Source organism: Siphateles boraxobius, unplaced genomic scaffold (genome assembly GCF_051911475.1).
Source record: "Siphateles boraxobius isolate OS27281-9 unplaced genomic scaffold, OSU_SipBor_1 56, whole genome shotgun sequence".
NCBI lineage: Eukaryota > Metazoa > Chordata > Actinopteri > Cypriniformes > Leuciscidae > Siphateles > Siphateles boraxobius.
This window is the reverse complement of record NW_027509182.1, coordinates 8,176,070-8,198,384: the sequence shown is the minus strand read 5'-3', so window position 1 is coordinate 8,198,384 and position 22,315 is coordinate 8,176,070. Positions and strand designations below refer to the sequence as shown.

Sequence of the window (22,315 nt, the reverse complement as noted above, 5' to 3'; positions counted from 1 at the left end):
ATAGGTCGCTCGGTGAGTGTGTATGATGGTCGTATTAGCCTGGTTAATGGGCCATGGTCTCTGTGACAGGCACAAGATGCTGCAATCTGTGGGATTTGCACAACCATGTCCATCATCGATTTGATCTGTTGTATTTCTTGGAACCAGGGTGCACAATATTTACAAATACATATCAAAGAGCAGCCTGTCGTAAGGGTTTCATTAAAAAAAAAAGAATAAAACACAACAATGTACATTAAATATCATCCTCAAAGTACCTTTTGTAATGCTAACTTATCAAAGGTTATCAGAGCTGAAGGAAAGTAATTCAGTAATGTCATGCATGAAACTGGTTCCTACGATAAAACCTGCTTTGATACTGTAGGTGGGGTTGTGACATCCATTGCGACATACACTGAAGCAGTAGCACTATTTAGATATTGCTACCCATGCCTTTAGATGTCTATGGTTGTCGCTAACTACTGTACTAGATCTACTCTTGTACCCTTCTGTCTATGGTAGGGTAGTCTAGGTGTATTATCCTGAATTTTCACAGTGATTTGAAAGACAGACTAAAAGCAGGCTGAGGTTATCCTATCTACGCACAAACATAGCACAACTCTCACACAAACACTCATTTGTAAAGAAAGATACCAAGTTGACATGATCTATCAGACACCTACATCCTCTAAAAGGGCGTACACTTAAGACTTCTACTCATGTACTGTATTGAATCCATATTCTTAAACCAAGGGAGAATTAAGATAACCTCAGCAAAAATCAAACATTTTTGACTTGTGACCGTAGTTGAAAAAGGCATCAGAAATAGCACCCCTATTGATGTTTGTTGCAAACCAGAAAGTCTTAAAAACTAAAGAGCGCCAACAGTTGGGAAGGAGGTTGGATTTACAGACTGTTCTCTTATGCCCTGTTTAGGGTATTAAGATGCGTTTTGGTCGATCGGATCACAAGTAGACGAGGGAGACATTCCTGTTTACACCTGGTGTTTTAATCCGTGTTTTTTGTCCACTTTCAACCACTTCTGTCCTGATTTCTTCGAAGGAAGGGTCTATGGGCTGGTAAATGTATGGGTTTTTTCAGATCTTGCGATCTTGTGGCAAGATAAGTTAGCACAATTTACATATGAACACTCCGAAGACTACAGAAAAACATACGGAGAGCATCAGCTTTCGTTTCTGCTCTGACAGCTGCAAGATTACGCTGAACGTTGTGAGTGTGTGTTAGAAATCAGGAATGGTGAGAGAACATTGTGCTTGGTACATTTTAGTCTTCAAACCAAACTTGGGTCTCCAGCCGACAAAGCTTAAATCCCGTCTGGCCAGTGCGCTTCCCATAATCTTTACACATTAGGCCAGTAGGCGGAGAGTAGGCATCTTTTGTGGCTGTTGGAACGCATTCGACCACATGATCGTTTACACTACGAAAGCAATTCAGTCAAATGCGTTTTCGACTACCTGTGGAAGTGGTCGAAAGTGGATCAGCTCAAAATTTTTTAGACCCCGTTTACACCTGTACTTGAAGTCGTCCACTTGTGATCCGATCAACCAAAACGCATCTTAATACCAGGTGTAAACAGGGCCTTAGGGACCATTCACACAAGATACGATCTAGTGTTCATAATGGAATGAAAGTAGAACTGTTTGCAACCCACTGTCTTGGGCAGAACATTCTCTACGCAAGTATGCACACATTGATGCGAATGCTTGGCCAACACATTGCGAATGTATGCTCCCAGTGCATACATACCACGTGTATGCTGAATGTTGAATACATTATTGTGTTACTGCTGCTTTTATAAACCTCAGTTTTATAGGCAGTTATCTTTAGATATCCTTCATCAAACTGAATGTTATTATTCTGAGTACCTGGCTACATAAGATGCAATTTGCCCAGCAAGATTCTCTTCAAATTGCACTCCTTGTGGCAATGAGAATGCAATGTGTACTCGCTTTATATTATGAATTGCATTTTGACACTGGAATTGGGCTTGCGTAGCTTGAAGTGTCCGCGTAATTGCGTAGAGTTTTGAGCCTTAAAAACATGGCACTCATGTTGCAAGACAAAACAGCAAAGCCAAAGACTGACGCCAATGTGTGCCGCATGGCCAACAATGAAAAAACAATAACGAGTCTTATGTGAATGGCCCTTCATCATGCAAATATTTTCAGCCAAACACTGCTCTCTGAAAGATTGTACAGAATGTTTTCTAATAATGTGTGATGAGCAGATGTCAAAACACCAGCATGGATTTCATACTCCATAATGCCCAAAAAGTAGCACATTAGCCTGCTCTACATTTGGCTCCTCAAATGGCTTGGTTTTCAGCATTTTTCATTTTCTCTTAAAATGCATAGTATAGACCTGTATGTTGTGGTATTTATGCCTAAATGCTATGGCAGAAATATTGCACTAGAAAATGCAGTCTGTGAATCCCTTCTGAGAGACAAAAAGAGAGAGAGGTGCTTTCTAGTAAAGTCAGGATGCACTTCACCTTCAAATGATTTTTATCTGCATTTAATCCACCAAGTGGTTTACATATCGAATCTTTGAGTAAATATTTTGAAACATTTCAAGAACATGTCCAGGTTACATTTGACCCCAAAATCACAAGAAATATGAAATTATATTTTCATATTTATATATTCATAATTATATATTCATATTTATACCCCCCCCCCCCTCTCTCTCTCTCTCTCTCTCTCTCTCTCTCATACTGTCATATGCTCTCTTATTTTGCGCACACACAGTGTAGAAAGGAAATGATTGCTGTGAATAGCTGTGGTAGACAGTCATGCAGATGTCTTGAGGAGATCCCGAGATTTGGAGGTACACTTCTTCAGGCACAGGTAAAACTCTGTAAAACCCAAAGAAGGTTGCTTGTAATCCAAGACAGTACAGAATAGATTAAATAAGAGATTTGATGATTTTAAAGGTCTACTGTAATCCATATCATCTTTCATTTCAGAGAGAAAGAACACAGGAGTTGTTTTTCAGTTTGTCTCCTTTCCAGATGTGTAGAGGTGAACACACACTGATGGACTGGTGCAGCAGTTCCATACATCCCAACGTGTGTGTGTGAGGGCAGGCAGCAGGGGCCAATCCCATCCCAAAGGCCTTGAATTGCTGTCAATCAACCTTATAAGGGTAAGTGCATGTGCAAGCATGTGCTTGTGTTATTGTTTGCGTCCAGATTCAGATATTGTGTAATTGTGCTATGACACATAAACACACTGTACCTGCACTCTGTGTGTATGTGTGTGTGTGTATATGTGTGTGTGGGTAGGGGGAAGATCCTAGCGGCTGCTATTCTTGATGGCTTCCTTGGCAGCTACAATCAGCGGACTCAAACTGGAGAGGGGTTTGGCAAGCTTCAGGAATGAGTGCTGTAAAGAGAAAGAATACATTAAGGAAACTTCACTTTTTATATCCATTTTGGTCTATATATATATTCCTTTAAAACCTTGGAATTACAGTAGTCAACATTTGAAGTGGATCAAAAAAGTTAAAGGTTTCCTAAAACAAGAACGGTATTGTTACAAAACGTATGTATAACTTTGATGAAAGGTTTTGATCCACTTCAAATGTTGACTACTGTATTTACATTTCTAACAGAGTATGGCAGATGTATTAAGTACATTTGCAAGTGTCTACTGTCTAAGCAGCAGCATGCTCTTCTGAGGTTTTAGCCTTAGCCCAAGACTCTGATGGAATGACTTAGCCATTTGTCATTGCATCGGAATTTGGGTTAACTCCCATGACTGCACCAAAATGAGCTAATCATTGAGGAGGTTCAAAACCCGCACACACTGGAGCCTCAACAGGGCCAGAGTGGCATCCATACACTTCACGGAGCCAAGGCCAGTCCGAAAGGAAGAACCAAAAATGGATAAGATTTGCCCCCAAAGCAAACATAAGAAACTGCCTGTGTCTCTGGATGATCTGAATATGAAAATATGCAACCTTCAGATTGATCGTAACAAACAAATCTTGGGTTCGAACTTGAGACATCCCAATTGTCAGCTAGCAGCGCCAAGTCAGTAGCTCACCTGAGCTATTTAACAGCCTCATCAGCTAAACCAGAACCCTCATCCCTCTCCTTCAAAATGTAAGCTTGATAAGCCACCATAGTATGCAAAGCCGCACACGCCTGACTGGATGCCATATAGGATTTGCTCATCAGAGCAGATGTGACTCTACACGGCTTGTCCAGCAGCAAAGGCCAGGGCATCCAAGTGGGAGCTGAGGTTTGCCAGAGATGAGTCACTTCTCTTCGACCACCAGCATCTCTACATACCACCGTTTCACCAGTCTAAAGCAGCTAGATTAATAGCCAAAACACTGCAAACACTCATGCAGCTTAGATTGAGCCTGAGGCTGGGCTGATTCATCCTAATCCAGACATTTTATCTATTGCATCTTTAAGGATGTCTGAGAGTTGCATTAAAAAAAGACCACATCTGTATATGTGCTTTGTTATTGTATACTTATTATAAGGGTTACCAAATTATTCATTTAATAGTGCATTTGTTGGAATCAGTGGAAAGCAACACTAAACAACCACAGCTAACAATCAAACCTGCTAAAATTCACTAGACTTATATTAGGACTTTGGCTGACGATGTTGGTGTTTTCTGCTTGTCAGTTGAAATTTTAGTGTAAACAATGGGGTTATAGGAACAACTATTTCTATATACCTATTAAGGTGCTAATATAGAGCTGTATGAAGTAATGTATAATGAGTACAAATGTAGTTAAAAAACTATATTACTTCATACAGATGTCTGAAGCATAGTTTGTTACCTGCAGCAATTCTTTTGCTGACCCTCTCCGGTCTACATCCATCTCCAGACAGCGGTTCAGGAAGTCTCGAAACACTGAGGATAGCCGTTCAGGATTTTGTAGCTCTGGAGTTCCGTTGGTTGCAATTAAATACAAGGCCTGCCACAAGGAAAAAATTATAATGTAGTGGAACAATTATAGAAAAGTCTACATATGCAATCCAAGTTACAATTCAGCAAAAGAGGAAATGTTCAGATATTAATGTTATTTCTCCCAATTTTCTATTATGCTTTTTCGAATATTACCATCCATGCCGTGTATAATATAGCTATTTGTGAATGTGAAAGGTCTGCAAAGTTTTAAAGATCAAAGTGCATGACAAATAGAGTTATTGTCTCCTAAAAGTAAGAATAAATTCTGAACTGCTGAAACGAGTAATTCCAGTCTCACTTCCTTAACATCCACGTAGGATTGTAATAAATATACTGCGCATAATGCCAGCCTATGTCCTTTATTGGCTGCCCGTGAACAATATCTACTTATTACTTTCACCCGCCTTCACTGTAGTTGTAGCAAAGAAGCAACATGTTGTAGTAACATGTCATGTTATGGACATGTTGAGAAGATTGTTCTGTGGTGTAAATCCGCACTGGATATTGATACGGTGAAACTGACACCATTGTTCTCATCACTGTATTTACACATGCTGAGGAAGCTAAAATTCAGATATGGTAATGGACGTTTCATTTCCGACACATTAGTCCAAGCGGTAGACCAATCACAACAGACTGGTCCATCTGACCAATCAGAGCAGAGGAAGCTGAAGGTTTAGAGAGACTGAATCCTTGATTGAAGCGTTTCAGACACTGTGAGAAAATGTTATAAAGCTCTGTAAGGTCTTACCCTGAGTGGGTTCTCATTCAGGTATGGCGGTTCTCCCTCCACCATTTCAATAGCCATGATGCCCAGGGACCAGATGTCCACTTTAGGGCCATAGGCCTTCCGGGTTACGACCTCCGGGGCCATCCAGTAGGGTGTACCCACCATAGTGCTACGCTTGTTCTGCTCAGGTGTGATCTGAGCACAAAACCCGAAATCCGCTTTAGAAAGAAAGAGAGAGGGGGTTAAGATGTTGGTCTTGATGCATAACAGGAAATTACATTAACATTTCTCAAGAAATTGAGTGTTCACACTTGGCATGTTTGGTTAGATTAAAACGAAACCCTGGTGCTCTGTTAGTGCGGTTCATTTGAATACGTGTGAACATTGCCATCCATACCCTGGTGTGCACCAAACAAGCGGACCGAGACCGCTGAAAAGATAGGTATTGGTTCTCTTCCAAATGAACTCTGGTGTGGTTTGAATGAAATATGAACGCAAATTATAAAAAGGACAGAATGCTTAAGTATACCTGTTTTTTCTCGTCACAGTCGCGATGTTGCCCATTACTGTAACAGAACCACGTCTCCTCACAGCAGATCTTCATTTTTGTGTGTGACGGAGGGATTCCTGACGCTTTTTTGACTCCATTACACGTTATAATCTCTTCACGAGTTCTCAGCTGGTCAAAATACCATCATATGTAGGCTATGCACATACAACGAGCGCATTTAGCACATATCGCTATGCCTTTAGGTTCGGTGTTAAAACGCTAATGTGAATGCTATGCGAACCAGGACTAAATGTTTTTTTTGGTCTGGACCAAGCGAACTGCACTATAAGAGTGAACACAGCTAAAAAAGGAAGTTATAAAATATGTTTTTTTTGTGCATAACTTACTGAGTTTCACAGAACCATCCATGCCCAGAAGAATGTTGTCACTCTTGATATCTCTATGAATCACCTGATTAGAATGGAGGAAATCCAGAGCCTGTAGACACTGTGAAGACAAATACAGAGTAAGATCAGATCATCATAGTATTTCAGAGATTGTAGGTGTGTAAATACACAGTGTAATTTGCGTGTATATGTTACCTCTCTGCACACTGCAGCAATCTGTCCCTCATCCATGCAGGTCTCGGTTACCACATCAGTTAGTGAACCACCTGCCAAATACTCCATCACCACCCACAGCTCATCTCCTACTAGATAACTGAGACAGAAAGATGAAAACGATTTATATTACAGGCACCAACCTGACCACTGAATGAGAAGTAAGATGTTAGTAACACGGTACCTACATTTAAGTTTTAGTACATCTTAATAGGTAGTTTTCAGTATTTCAGGTTGGACAAAAAGTTAAGTTTTTAACTTTTTAAAAGTTTTTAATGGCATTTACAATTATTCATATAGCAGATGATTTTATCCAAAAAGACAAAAATGTGAATACTACCAGCAGAAACATTAAATCCAAGGGAGAAAACTAATCATAACAAATATTTAGGAAAAAAAGTTAAAAATTACATTAATATTATGGCTATCGATTGAATAAAATAACCAATATTAATCAGGTTTTGCCATTGTCATGATTAATTTCACATTTTGCCTCTAAATACATATTTTTGTCAATTGTAGTCCATTTTGTTCCATTCATTCATTTTCTCTTTTTAGGAAAGAAAAGAAAAGAATAAAAAAATATGTTACAAATTCACTTAAATAATAGCAAATTGCTAATAATTTCATGGTAATAAAAACAACTATTTTACCCAAACTGTCAATGTATTTGAGAATGCTTCCATGAACAATTTACACAGACATGTTCTGTTAATGAATAAACGCAAAGTCTTTAAAACAATAGTCTAAAAAAAAAAAGTTTTTGTAAATATTTGCATTAATTGAATTCTGTTAAATGTTAATGCGTTAATCAGTTGATATATACTACTGTTGAAGGTTGTACCTGTCCAGGTAGTTGACTATATTGGGGTTTTTGTTTTCCCTCATCACAAGAATCTCGTTTATAATGAGCTCTTTCTTTGGCTGCTGTTGCAGATTCATCTGTTTAATGGCCACCTGAACAAAGTGAAAGGGAGAGAGGTCAGCAAAGAGCAGAAGGCAATGTGGAGGCTTTCTTCAGATCGAAACGTAATCTGGTTTACCTCTTGTCCTGTGGCAATGTCAATAGCTGTGTATACTGTCCCAGATGCCCTTAAAACACACAGTGAAGAAGCAGGTTAAAACTTTTCTATACTGTAGTGACTTAGCATGGACTCATCCATTATTCAGTGCCCAATAGAGGGCAGCTCTTGATTTCTTAATGCCCTTAGAGATCACCTCTCAAGAAATATGAACATGTATATGAGTTAGTAGTTGACAGGTCCTGCTGTGTGATATGCTAAACAACATTTTTCTGATTAAGCTTTAATGACCTCACATGGCTTGGAAGACAACATTTGTGTTTTTACAAATGCATGTCACATTCACAACACAGGACCATTTAAAGTGAACTAATAAAAGCAATAAATAAAGAAATATTGGTGATGATGGTTGAGCAGTCTTAACCTAAAATATACATTTTCCCTTATACATTTGACATATTAATGGACATGTTATATGTATATCATATCCATAAAAACTTAAATTAAACAGCTAAATAAAATAAAAAAATATATAATATAATATAATATTCAAGGCTTATTTTGATTATTAACTCATTGGCAGTGAAATAAAACATACAGTAGTGGTAATATTATTGTGAGTGATGGTATTAGCAGTTGCTGTGTGGAGATAAAAACAAATCCAACACAAATTTACAGGGATATAAAATATCTAACCTTTGACCTCTACACCTACAATCATAGTAATTTACACAAGGCTGAAAAAAATTTGATGCATGAAGATTAACATAATCTTACCAGTGTCATCAGTGTATAATTCCCCACTATCTAATACACACATGTAAGAGTAATACGTATATGTGTAAACTTGAATAAGCTGCTGCTCTACTTGATATATGAGGCTGTTTATCTCCTTTGCAAATCCATGAACACACATCTTTTCTCTCTTTCTAGGGCACCAGGCATCAGATTATTATCAGGGTGCATAAATAATAGAGCAAGGGTGCAACTGGATCAGGTGCATTCAGGGTAAAGCCACACCAAAACACCCTTGGACTGATCCTGGAACAGTATTTGCTGCTCAGAATACAGGGACTGCCAGCCACTGACAAGAACATGAGTTAAAAAAGTATATTTTATATAAATACTATTTTATATATAAAGTAAAAAAACATTTAAAAAACTGCCCACTTAAATTAACTCACCCTCATGCAAAGAAGAATGATTTTAGAACATCTGGAAAACAGCATAAGAGTTATATGGGCTACTTTTTAGGTAATTTTATGGCACTTTTTTGAAAACAGCCTTGCTTTGAGAGGAGGTCAGCTGATAAACTCAAAACACACTCCCTCTCTTTGGCCTGTAGTCATGTCTGAATTCAATGTTCATTTTTCTCACTTTATTCTTGACTTCTTAAACCTGGCACCCAACCCCTCCTTTCTTCTCTGTTGAACCAGTCTTGATCTTCTCATTTCCATATGTCTTTGAAATATGAAATGAGAGGTGTGGTGTGTGACTTTGGGTGGGTATGTGTACATAGATGATGACTGTGTATAAACATACCCTTGACCTATTTTCTCAAAACGTGTATATTTCTTCTTGGGATCACCAACACTAACAATACTTCCTGGAAGAAAGAGGAGAACCTTGTAAGGCTATATGCACACAGAAGCAAATGCACACAAACAAAGCTTTTGGACAGGTAACTGCTGAAGAGAGATGGATGATGAGTTTGACCATCATTAACAATTATTTATATTGTTAACCAGAGACATAGATCTGTTTTAGTGTTCTGTTGGGAGTACTGTTGGCAGAGTAAGAACAGTAATCTCAGTCTGTTATAAAAACTATAATCTCTGTTTTAGTGCTTAGTGCTGTCAGTAATCTGGATCACATGTGTAGAGTCAAATGGAAAAAGACAATGATTCACAGAGTGCACATAAAAGAGACCACATCTGCATTCCTAATAAGAAAGTCTAAAGAAATGTGCGTAAGGTACGTATAGGAATTTTATCCGATCTTGGAACCGACTCCAAAGGATCCTAATGGTATTGAATGAGAGTTATCTAAAAAATAAAAAAATGATCATCTTGGGTATACAGACATCCCTATTAGGATCCAGTAAGGTTTTAAATTATAAATGAAATTCCTAAAGAATCCTGTACACATTCCTTTAGGATTCTTAGTAGGGTGTTATTCAAAAATGTCTTATTTGCCATTGGAAAAGAACCTTTAAAAATGGGAACCTTTAAAGCAACTTGACAATTATGCATTAAGTATTGTGGCTGAAACAATATTACAACACTGTTCTGTCATTCATGAATTATGTCTACATTCCATATCATACCATATTGATGAACTGACAATGATGTATCAGTTCACTGAAATATTATTACTAATACTTTTTGGATTTCTGAGTAGATGTATAACTTTTTAAAGGCTAAAGTTATGGTTATACTTTATTTTGATGGTCCACTTTAGAGATTCTACTAAGTATAAGTAACTTTGCAACTACATGTCAACTAAAACTCATTCAAGTGTAAGTAGACAATAGTAGACTGTTAGGGTTCGGGTAAGTAGAATAAGTTGACATGTAGTTGTAAAAATACTTATAGTTAGTAAAATGCCTAAAGTGGACCATTGAAATAAAGTTACTGGTGCTCTTATACCAAATATTACTATAGTATCTTATTACAGTTAAAATAAATAATGTTCTTCCACCACATGCACAGCTAAAATCAACACTCTTGACCACATACTGAGTTTTTCCAGTATTTCCTCATCTGTCATCTTGGATTTCTTCCTCTGTCGGTCAGTGTGACGGTACAGTGTACTAGACGTGTTCTCCGGCTGGACTTGTGACTCTGGAGGGGATGTGACCTCTTTGACAGAAGCAGGAGGTGCAACTGGCTCAATAACAGATCGTGTGAAGATCTACAAAAAATACAGTGATAGAATAAATGCATTGAAATACATAGGAGAGAGAAACAGACAGGGATATAATACATTTCTTAATTGTTTCTCATAGACAAAAAGATTAAATAGAGATCAAATAGAAACTTTAAGGTATGTTCACACTTGTATGAACTTAGTTTCTCTTGGTTATTTTGGCCCAGACCAAAAAAAGAAAAATTATACAATTAGTTCTGGTTTGCTGAGTGTTCACACTGTTATTTTTAAAGTCACCATGACCCGGAAGTTGCAACCGAATTTACTTCAGTATTGTGACGTATTTTCCAAGTGAAAAGTAATATTGAATGAGAAAAACAGAGGCCGTGGCCAATGGGAATTGATTGGATCTAGAAAAGTGTGCGTTTCATTCAGCTCGCAGTACAATGACTGGAGGGGATGTTCTACCCAAGCCGTCAAACTGACGTCATCAGAGAAGGAAGGCCATTCAAGAGGGGAAGTACATTTTCAGAATTTGATCAAAGATTACTAAGACAAAAGAGACACTTTATTAAGACACTTACTAAGACACTTTATTTCGATAGTCCACTTTAGACATTCTACTAACTATAAGTTACTCTGCAGCTACATGTAAACTAACTGTCATTAGAGTATTAGTAGGCTGTCTGCTTAATATCTGATAACACTTTATTGTGTTGGTCCCGCAACAGATATTCTACTGACTATAAGTAACTTAGCAACTAAAAATCAACTTATTCTCCTAACCCGAACCTGCCTAACAAATACCTAACAGTCTACTGACAGTTTACTACAGCCTACTAATACAGTAATGAGAGTTAGTTTACATGTAGCTGCAAAGTAACTTATAGTTAGTAGAATGTCTAAAGTTACTATCGAAATAAATTGTAACCAAATAAATAATCAAGAATCAATTTGCATGAATTGTTCACCAAAAGACTAATAATATGCACAAATAAAAAGAAATGAGGTCAATTTTGATTTAATTTCGACTTTAACACAAAAGCATAAGGATAAGGTCACAACCTGATTGGACAGCTTTTATGATGTATATTTTGCGACGGAACTTACTGAACATGCAAAACATTGCTGTGTGCTAAATGCACTCATTGTAATTGTGTACATACAGTGGTATTTTTACCAGCTGATGAGCTCATAAAATGTGTTAAGGATTCAAAATAGCACCAGGAATGCTTCCGTTACACACACAAGTGAAGATCAGCTGCAAGGAGACGCTGTTCTGATGGCCACACTGAACTGTAAAGGGCAAAGTAGCTCCTATAATGAGAAGAACCAGGTATCCTTGAGCATTCTGTCTTTTTAAGGGTCGAATCTTGTGTCACATCCTGTTCTTGGTTCGCTTAGGATGTCTTTAGTGAAGTTTAATTATGAATATAACACGGACCAGAGTTCGTCTAGAAGCGGACCAGGACCCCATTAAATCGTGAGTTTCGGCCCGTTTGTTTGGCGCACACCAGGGTTCGGATGGCAGTGTTCATACTTATTCAAATGAACTGTACTAACAGAGCAATCGCACCAAAGTTCATCTTAATTGAACCAAACCTGACAAATGTGAACAGCCAAAGTCAGATTTTTCTCCTGAGAAAGTACCCTAGTAGTCTGACATCTCACTCTAGAATGTTTTTGTTCATAATGTATTATATATCTAATCTACAAAATAAACATGCTGTACTAACAGATTTGGTGTGCTCAGGCCGTGGAGCGATGATGGGTGGAACCTCATCCTCATCCTCTTCTTCTTCTTCTTCCTCTTCATCCTCCTCTTCCTCGTCGTCTTCTTCAGACACCGGAGGTGCAATAGGAGGTTCAGAAGTTGTCTTAGCGCCTTGCTGCGCTCCCACACAGACACACACACACACACGAGTAGAGTGCAAACAGGGTTGAGCACTTGATCCACAATCAGTAAATATCACAAAGTCAATTCAAAATCAATGTACTGCTCATTTGTAGCCTTCATAACTAGCATATTAAAAAAAAACCAGTAACTGTAATGCTTTTTTTCAGTCATTTCAACCTCTAGAGGGCGACATCATAAACACAGTAGACATGAGTAAACTAAGGCCATTCCAGTTCATGGCTATGTCTGGAATGGAATACTAGTTTATACTAGTAAATACTGTGCAGTTTGTGGTATATGGCCATTTTAAACATAGAAAATGAAACAGAGATTACTACACAATAACTGTCTCAAACAATAGTATTCTACATTGTTGCAAAATTTCAATTTGTCCAGTTATAGTTATATTTGTAAATACATTTTAGGTTAATTTGTTTGTCTGATTAATAATGAGTCAAAACTGCTGCAATTACTTCTGCTTCATTCATCACACATTAAAACAAAGCAAATTTCATTGTGCATACAGTACCCAGCGCAGTGCGTTTAATTGCATTCTCCGCATTTTGCAAACATAGCAGGCCATCTGTGTTTTTAGAATGTGTATACTATGGACAGTATACATAAGCTGCAGCACAAGAAAGAATATATGCATGCTAAGTATACTAATCCTTATACTAGTTTGCTAATTATTTCTATGTACATTCATGTGCATTTTAATTTGCTGACAAGACTTGGCTAAAGGACTATTATTATACTGTTATGCCTGTGCTATGTCCGATTGGTATGTGTATATGGATTAGGGTTCTACAGTTAAAGTGGTTCAAAAAGAAGTCAGCTGAGACTAAGAGCACTAAAATTATTAAAAGGCATTATCATAATGGAATGGATACTCACAGGACCAGTGAAAACCCAAAGATGTACTATTATTTACTATCAAACATCGCAAAATCTTACCCATTTAGAACAAACATACATAACAACAAAAGTGAGGTTTGGGATTAACGTCTTTAAAAGCCAGCTGCGATGTTGTGATGATTAAATTAAGAAAGGATTTTTTAAAGAAGCTTTGGCTTGAGAAAATAACTACACTCTTAAAAATAAAGGTTTCCCAAAGAGGGTCTTCATAGCAATAAAATAGAAGAACCATTTTGGGTTCCCTAAAGAACTTGTCAGTGAACAGCACTATAAAGAACTGTGCAATGGAAAAGTACAATGGATGTTAAAGGTTCTTCATGAAACCATCAATGCCAATTAAGAACCTTTATTTTTAAGTGTACAATCTGAACTTTCAATTCGGAACACTTGATTTGTCAAAATGCATGGTAATTAAAACAGCTGAAACTGAAAACATAGTATTCTACTTCCTAAAGAGTAAGCATTAAACAAACCCATATGCTCTACAAGGTGAATCTGAATTAAAACAGCAGCCTTATTTGTGTAAAGGTCACACTTACAGGATTAAGCATCACATGCATTTCCATATTTGTCTCTGCAAATCAGAAACTGGAATTTGGGCCATTAAAAAAATAAAAAATCTAAACCTGAAATATAAGGAAGAGATTCCAGAAGCGTCCAGCACCTGTTGGTATGAGATGGATGGCGAAAGATAAAAGACACACATACAAATACTTGCATGCACGTGACGCTGTTGTTGTATGTTTCAATGGATAACTACACTTTAGGGACTTATTTAATTAGGCAAGCAGCAATTGTTTTATAGCTAGCAAGCAAATCTAAATGGAGCACTAGAGTATAAATCAGAGAAATTAAAAATCAGAGGGAAAAAAATAAGAACAATATCAAATTTACCTAAATTGACATTAAGCTCCCTAAATTTATTTCCCTTTAAAACCCCAAGAAATAAAAATAGGATAATTCCTAAAAGTTGACAAATATATTTTAAAAATTAACTTCATATGAAATCAACAAACTCCTGCTTGCCAAGCAATAGCAAGTAGCAGCCTTGATAGCAGCCCTCAGGCCTAGATAGAAACACTGATAAATATCACTTAATAGAATACATAGAATTTAAATTAAAACAGGAAATAAATTATTTCCTGAATACAGGAAAGACAAATTCATTCATCAAACATTTTCATGGGATCTTTGTTAATATGTTGGTGTATTATGTATGGACTAGCTTTGTTGTGCAACCAACCTAAATTTTCATTCTCGTTTTAGATGAGAAATAAAACATTGTGTTAGAGATATTATTGAGATTAACTCAGGCAAGCCTCAAGTTTCCAGTGAGATCTCAAAATTTGTTTGAAAAACCACAAATTTGGGCTGTTGGTTCACTGCCAGCTTGTGTACAGTAATGTGTTTAGGTATCAAATGCCCAAATATTGTGTCTCTGACTCATGGCTGCACAATAGAGGCATTAGCTTTGCCAAATGATGCAGCTTCCTTAGTGCCGTACAGTATAAAGGTGAAGTGTTACCTTGTCAAAAAACGCGCTGCAGGTTCTAAGGCTGACAGGTGGCCCGGAAGACAGGAGGCGGTTCTGAATGATGATAAGGTTGAGAACGGGAGGATATTTTACTTGACACAAAAAAACCCCACAAAGTATTCAAACACTACAAATGGATTCCAGGCAACAGAGGATAGGAGGAAAAGTGTGACAGGAGGGAGGAAGGCAAAGGAGAAAGGTGGCTTGGAGGTGAGATTCTTGTGAAAAAAATAATGGACGAGGAGGAGAATACAACTAAGAAAAGGAGTGAGCATCTTCATTATTGCAGTCTAAACATGGACATCCATTTGCCACCACTTCACAGTTCATAGTCACCAAACAATCAAGCTGTCAAAGATTTTATACAAAGATCAGATCAATTGTCCCAGCAAAACTGGATTTTCTGCAAGAGCTTTTCAGTGCGAGATAAACGCACATTAATCTGAGGAGTGTTTAACTGTCATTCGTGTTCTTTTGGACATCTTAAAGGGTTAGTTCACCCAAAAATGAAAATTATGTCAATAATGACTCTTAATAATGACCCTCATGTCGTTCCAAGCCCGTAAGACCTCCGTTCATCTTCGGAACACAGTTTAAGATATTTTAGATTTAGTCTGAGAGTTTTCTGTCCCTCCATTGAAAATCTATGTACGCTATACTGTCCTTGTCCAGAAAGGCAATAAAGACATTATCAAAGTAGCCCATGTGACCTCAGTGGGTTATTTAGAATTTTTTGAAGCATCGAAAATACATTTTGTTCCAAAAATAACAAAAACGACGACTTTATTCAGCATTGTATTCTCTTCCGGTTCTGTTGTCAATCCGCGTTTATGAGTCCGCTGACGTAAGACGAGCTGACGTGTGTCTGGTGCGCCCGAGCTTCGTTTACAGTCTGAGGGAGACGCACGCTGTAAACAAAACAATATTTGCAAACATGTCTAAGGATTTCGACACAGGGGAAGACTTGCATTTTTTTTTAACCGGACATATTTATTTGAACCCGAATACACGGACGCACCAGATAACACGTCAGCATCGTCTTACGTCAGCAGCGTCACTGCGGACTCGTGAACGCGGATCCCCAACAGAACCGGAAGAGAATACAATGCTGAATAAAGTCATTGTTTCTGTTATTTTTGGAACAAAATGTATTTTCGATGCTTCAAAAAATTCTAACTAACCCACTGAGGTCACGTGGACTACTTTGATGATGTCTTTACTGCCTTTCTGGACAAGGACAGTATAGCGTACATAGATTTTCAATGGAGGGACAGAAAACTCTCAGACTAAATCTAAAATATCTTAAACTGTGTTCCGAAGATGAACGGAGGTCTTACGGGCTTGGAACGACATGAGGGTGAGTCATTAGGACATCATTTTCATTTTTGGGTGAACTAACCCTTTAAGGGTCCCTGACACTTAAATAATCAATGCTTTGATGAATCGTGCATCACAAGACACACCTCTGTATGTAGTCTATAATTACTAAGAAAATATTGTGATGAAGAGGTGTAACCACTTACTGCATTTTCTGGAATATCAGTTGCATTTTTTTACATCTGAAATTGACTTGTATAACATCAAGCAACCAAAGTGCACGTAAATATCCACACGAACACAACCTATCAGTTCTAGCATTGCTAACTTGACATCACAGCCTATTTCTTCATCAAACAAAAATGCATTACTTGAACTGCATACTTGAACTTTACTGCTTACTTGAAATTGTCTGTTGTCATTAGCTGGGGGAAATTTAAAGGACATATGTTTTTTTATATCTGAAGATTTCAAACAAAGTGGATTTCTAGGGGTAAGAATTTCACTTCACCCTCTCTCTTTGAAAATTAAATCGCTTCTTGTCCTTCCATGAACTGAACTTTGATGTTCGTGATTACTTGCGTACTGATTGAGTGAAAGTCATCTGTTGTTTTTGGTTGTGCGATGAGCAGACTTTTAATTGTCTAATTTTTATTCAATTTAAAACTATTCCTAATTTAAATGCTTGATCTTAATTGAGTTATTTACTGATAAACTGTGGGCTATTTAACTCTTAGATGTTCTTCTATTAAATAGAAATTATATACAATGAAGAGAAAAAAAATTAAGAGATGAAACCAAATTATTTTTGTGGAATGGTATCTAAGCCATTTTAACATTTGAAATTAGTTTGTGAACTAACTGTGAAAAATATGAACTATTTATCGTAATTATCGTAATTTATATGGATTTATATTCTGGTCTGCGAGCTGCTCATGTGATTTCCCATGATTTTAATAGAGTAAAATAAAGTTTTTCCATTTTTGATTTTCTTCCCAAATCGTCACTCACATCTCACTCTCACTCTCTCTCTTTTTCCACCTCTCTCTTTTTTCCAGGGGATTTCTTTGTGTAAACATTTATTTTCCTCCTTTGGTTAAAGCTGCAGTACATAGTTTTTCCTCTGTCGCCAACTCTGTTCGAAATCTTCAATTGCAGTCATTCGCAGAATTATCAACTTTACGTGGGTTGTGCCTCGGCATGGAAGAGAGCGGATGAATCCAATGTTTTGAGGAGAATGTGCGGCTGTCAGTCACCGAGACAGTGTGGATACTGTCATTCGGAATCACAGATTCTACTTTTTGGAAGTATGACCAACATAATAATTTTCACCGGAAAATGTGATATTTAATCACCGATATTTATCCTTCTTTTCGCATGGGGTCAGTTGCAGTCTCATTTTTTTCTGTAGCCACTCCAAAGTCCGAAGTCCTTTGCATTTTACAATGGGTGAATCTCTTAGCTACGGACAGCAGCTTTAACTTTGAATACATATATTCAAACTTTAATGTGGTTAAGTAGAAAAACACTAGATCAGACATATGTTTACATCAAAATAATAGTAAAAAGTATTGTGACTGTTTTTGTTTTTAAAATTAGGTAAATGATGTATATTAGAAATGAGGGGTCTGTGTGTTCGTACAGAAATGTTTTAACTTGTGGGTTTCAGCTTTCATCTCTCCTCAAATTCAACTTTAACAGTTTGTGCTTGTTAGGCGAGGTAAGGTATGTCAATTTTATTGATGTAATGCTTTTCCCACATGCTGGTAATTCAGTTTCGCTTTAAATTTGTTTGGGCTTGGTGTTTTTAATAAATGTTGTTTATAATTAATTACACTAACTTGTTTATATAATGTTTCTCCATTCTTGTTCTGTATACCATTCCATTTGTAGGATTTTTTTTGTGGCAAGAGTGGAATTAAAATGCATGTTAAAATTGTAAACATTTCATTTTACTTACCACTATTTTACATTATTTATGAATGTGGTAAAATGCAACTTATACACAATTCAACTTATGAGTGATTTTTATTATCTTAATGCAGTTTTGAACTGGTGTGACTTGTATTCTTTTTTCTGGAAAGTACTCTCTCTCTCTCTCTCTCTCTCTCTCTCTCTCTCTCTCTCTCTCTCTCTCTCTCTCTCTCTCTCTCTCTCTCTCTCTCTCTCTCTCTCTCTCTCTCTCTCTCTCTCTCTCTCTCTCTCTCTCTCTCTCTCTCTCTCTCTCTCTCTCTCTCTCTCTCTCTCTCTCTCTCTCTCTCTCTCTCTCTCTCTCTCTCTCTCTCTCTCTCTCTCTCTCTCTCTCTCTCTCTCTCTCTCTCTCTCTCTCTCCTAATTTTTATTTCGAATATTTTTTATGCAGGTTGTTCCTTACTGACTTGGAGCATCAAACCACAAAAATGCATTAAAATATAATATCATAATACTGCATTCAGCTTCAATGCTGTAACACAGATAATGTGTCTTCACAGTTACAGGGAAAATCTCAAAATAAAGAAATAATTATATTCATATAAAGTTTCTTTGTTTTGTATTCCTGTAAACATTTACATAAATGTATGTTTTAAAAATATTTGTGGAAACTATGCCCTTAAGCCTATTTAATGCTCTTTAAGAGAGTTATTCATGTAGTAAAATCAACCCACGCTCAGGAAAAATGTAATTATGTTGCTTCTTGGACGTTTCATGGCATTTCTAAAGTCAATTATCCAATGAGTGACATTAAAAAACTTGTTTAATTGCATCAACATTTTATGATATTGGTTTATATACAGTGAGTGATGCTAAAAGATTAATGCTCTAAAAAAAAAAATGTACCCCCTACATTAAACTTAACCCTAAGCCCGACACATCATGAGACAAAGATGCATTTGCTGAAGCAACAATGCCATTTTACCTTGTTTTTACACAGTTTTGAGCTCTTTTTATGAAGAGCATTTCCTTGCACCCCCAACCAATTAGTTTACAAATAATGCACTATGGTAAAGGTGTTTTGAGGTGATAAAATATTATTGTACAAGGAACTATGCAAAAATCAGAGACCGTTTGCATGCGTTTTGGCCATTCATTTACAGGACAGCGGAGTAAAAAATTTTTTTTTGAAAACCGATACCAATATCGTGTCTTTGTAAACAGCAAAAAAGAGAAATTGTAAAAAGGGTGATGTCATGCGCATGTGTATTACAGTCTATAGACGCGTAGGGTTTCTTTACAAAGTGACATCACCAACTACTGGGCAGCAGAATACAGCGTTTTTAATCATTTTCACGGATCCGTGTGAACGGGGATTGTTTTGACAATGTTGTCGTCTTTATGTGAAAAACACAAAAGAAAAATGTTTCCGTTTTTAGTACATTGTTGTTGTGTAAACGTACCCCTAGTCTTCATTAATTGATCATCTGTCCCTGTAATCATAATTTGTTTAAAAGAAATAGTTGTTTTACTGACCCTAGCGTTCATTTGTTACTTTTTTTTTCTTCTAAATTTAAAACATTTCTAATAAGCAGAGTTACACAAAACTGTTCTTCTCAACCAAATTCAACTAAATTTTAAGCCTTAAATATGTTGAATTGGATTTATATTGCCAGGCGGTAAAAACTGTTTTGTGCGTAAAATCTATAAAAGATAATGCGAACACACAAACACACAGGGCCAAATTAAAGCATCACCTCATTGCAGGAAAGTTTAAAAATTTAGCACTTGTGAAGCTGAATCTTTCCACTGCTTTCAGCATCAGTCAAGTATGTGATTGATGATAACCTGAATTTCACACAGTCCAAGTTCATTTTGGAAATTTCAAAAGGCACAAGAACCGCAAACTGATAGAATGCACGAAACTATGATATTTCTTCAAAAGCAGATTGTGGAGACATTTTAATAGTCCACGATCAAAAATCGTGATATCGCACACCCCAACATCTACTGTTAACAAAACATTACTTACAGTATCATTATGAAAGATACCATTTTAGTCTTGACCATTATTACTGTAACACTGCCGGAAAATTCAGCTTTAACCAGTTTATGCTGGCCTTGCATGGTCTAGATGGTTCACTAGTTGTATACTTAACTGGTAGAGTCTATTAGAACCCCTTGGTCAAAATGCCTTCTAGCCCACCAAACACAGCTTTAGCACCTTAACACGCTATGAGACACATGTATAATACATACATGTTTAGTTGTAACTTAATACTTTCCAGTGGGTGGCAAAATCAAATCAAAACCAGCAACAGTTATGTAGATAATGGTCGCAGAGGAATACGCTTTTTGAAGATATGCGTTTGCTTAATTCTGTGGTTTAAAATCACCTTTGAATCTAGGTCAACAACAGTTTTGTCACAGTACTCTGGCAATGATGCAAGGACACCATCAATAACATCAATGTTAGAAATATATGCAGGTGATGGGGAAGATATTGAATCGAAGTTAACTAGATGCACAAGATCTTTATTACCACAATATTAGAGCAAAAGTGATCTTTATTTTTATTTTACAGAATCTTTGAGTCATGATTACATTTAGGGCCAGATTCACTAAACAGGGCAAATTATCATGAGTGCAATCCAATAAAAGCGCTGATGGGAGCGAAACATTCTGAGCGTGATCTACCGACAACGCGCAAATTAATAACCATGTCCACACATTTTCAGCGCTAACTTTTCACTGCGTGTCTTTAGCAAATCCTGACAGTAGTTTTTTTTTCGCCAAAAGAGGGTTTGCGCTGGAGCAAGCTGTTAGTAAATCTGGAGCTCATCTGTTACTAAGGAATGGCTCAAAAAATACATAATGCAGAACTACAAAGACAATGTGCAATTCAGCTAGTCCATGTTATTAACTGTTATGTTTGTGAGGGCCAGACATGGCATTACCGGATGCTTGAATCATGAATCCTTTAATTCATGAAGATGAATTGGTAAATTGAAATAAAATGTCAAACTGGGAAACAAAATAAGAAAAAGACACACAAAAAACACTCACCAGTGTATTGGCTGCAATGTAACCATGAGCAGATTTATCTGGAAGCAGAAACATTCCATTAGAGTTTTACTAAAGCAACCTAATTTATAATATAATTATATAAATGTTGTATGTATCAAATCCCAATTGTAGTCTGTGTAATACTAATTTTAAAGGTACTTGTTTTGGGATTGTCCAGCCACTCTTAAGTAACTGAGCCATTTGTGCTATTTATACTAATATGTCATAGTAAGTTTGGTATTCATATAATTCAAATAGATAATGAAGTCAATTCTGGTAGTACTGCTTAGTTTTGGTGTGCATTGAAATAAAAGTTCACATTCAAAATGAATAACTCTTTTCTTATTAAAAACATGTTTTCTTTAAAACATTCATACTTTTTTTTCCTTTGTTATGGTGTTTGTTGTACCAAGAATAATTATATACATATATATATATATTTTTTTTTTATTTTTATTTTTTATTAATCACTATTATTTGAACTACTGAATTTCATATAATATCTATAAAAAAATATGTGTCCTAAAAAAAAAAAAAAACTTCATCCTACCAATTACATGCTAATTAAGTTATAGAGACATACTATACATAACAAAACAGCCACCATTTCATCAGAATAATCCATTTATGCAGGGGTGTTACAATACATTTTTCTAGGTAAGGCCCAGCGATTTCATTGGGGTGGCAAAAGAAGAAGAAGAAATCCCAGCCTACTTAAAATCTACAGAAAATGACAATATCTAACCATGACCATGTATAGCCAGCATAGAACAACCCCAGACATAAAGTATTGTAAGGCACACACATTTACTAGTGCTACACTTCTATACCACTCCGGTATACCCTATAAGCATATCTTTTGCAATAAAGTGGCTAATATTAAGCATAAGCACTAAAAAATTAACTGACATCTAAAAAGGAAAAGTCAGTTGTTATTGTGATCAGAAAGCTTTGTGCAACAGGGGTAGCCAGAGGGGTTGTCAAGCTTCACTACAGGGCCACCATATTTGCATG

General features: G+C 36.7%; 1 protein-coding gene across 2 annotated transcripts in view; it reads right to left on the bottom strand.

Annotated features, from left to right (window-relative positions):
• Positions 1 to 2,904: 2,904 nt before the first annotated feature.
• Positions 2,905 to 22,315, bottom strand: part of LOC143715029 (serine/threonine-protein kinase PAK 3) — a 48,487-nt gene continuing 29,076 nt past the window's right edge. The window contains exons 5-16 of one of the 2 annotated variants that reach the window (XM_077206616.1): positions 21,302 to 21,339; positions 14,999 to 15,061; positions 12,398 to 12,550; positions 10,532 to 10,706; positions 9,336 to 9,399; positions 7,815 to 7,863; positions 7,616 to 7,728; positions 6,754 to 6,871; positions 6,559 to 6,658; positions 5,683 to 5,879; positions 4,801 to 4,938; positions 2,905 to 3,383 (exon numbers count right to left, since the gene is read on the bottom strand). In XM_077206616.1, coding sequence (XP_077062731.1) covers positions 3,294 to 3,383; positions 4,801 to 4,938; positions 5,683 to 5,879; positions 6,559 to 6,658; positions 6,754 to 6,871; positions 7,616 to 7,728; positions 7,815 to 7,863; positions 9,336 to 9,399; positions 10,532 to 10,706; positions 12,398 to 12,550; positions 14,999 to 15,061; positions 21,302 to 21,339 — 1,298 coding nt within the window. In that variant the 3' untranslated portion in view covers positions 2,905 to 3,293. The remainder of the gene's footprint in view (positions 3,384 to 4,800; positions 4,939 to 5,682; positions 5,880 to 6,558; positions 6,659 to 6,753; positions 6,872 to 7,615; positions 7,729 to 7,814; positions 7,864 to 9,335; positions 9,400 to 10,531; positions 10,707 to 12,397; positions 12,551 to 14,998; positions 15,062 to 21,301; positions 21,340 to 22,315) is intronic. The other variant, XM_077206617.1, reaches the window with a different exon arrangement.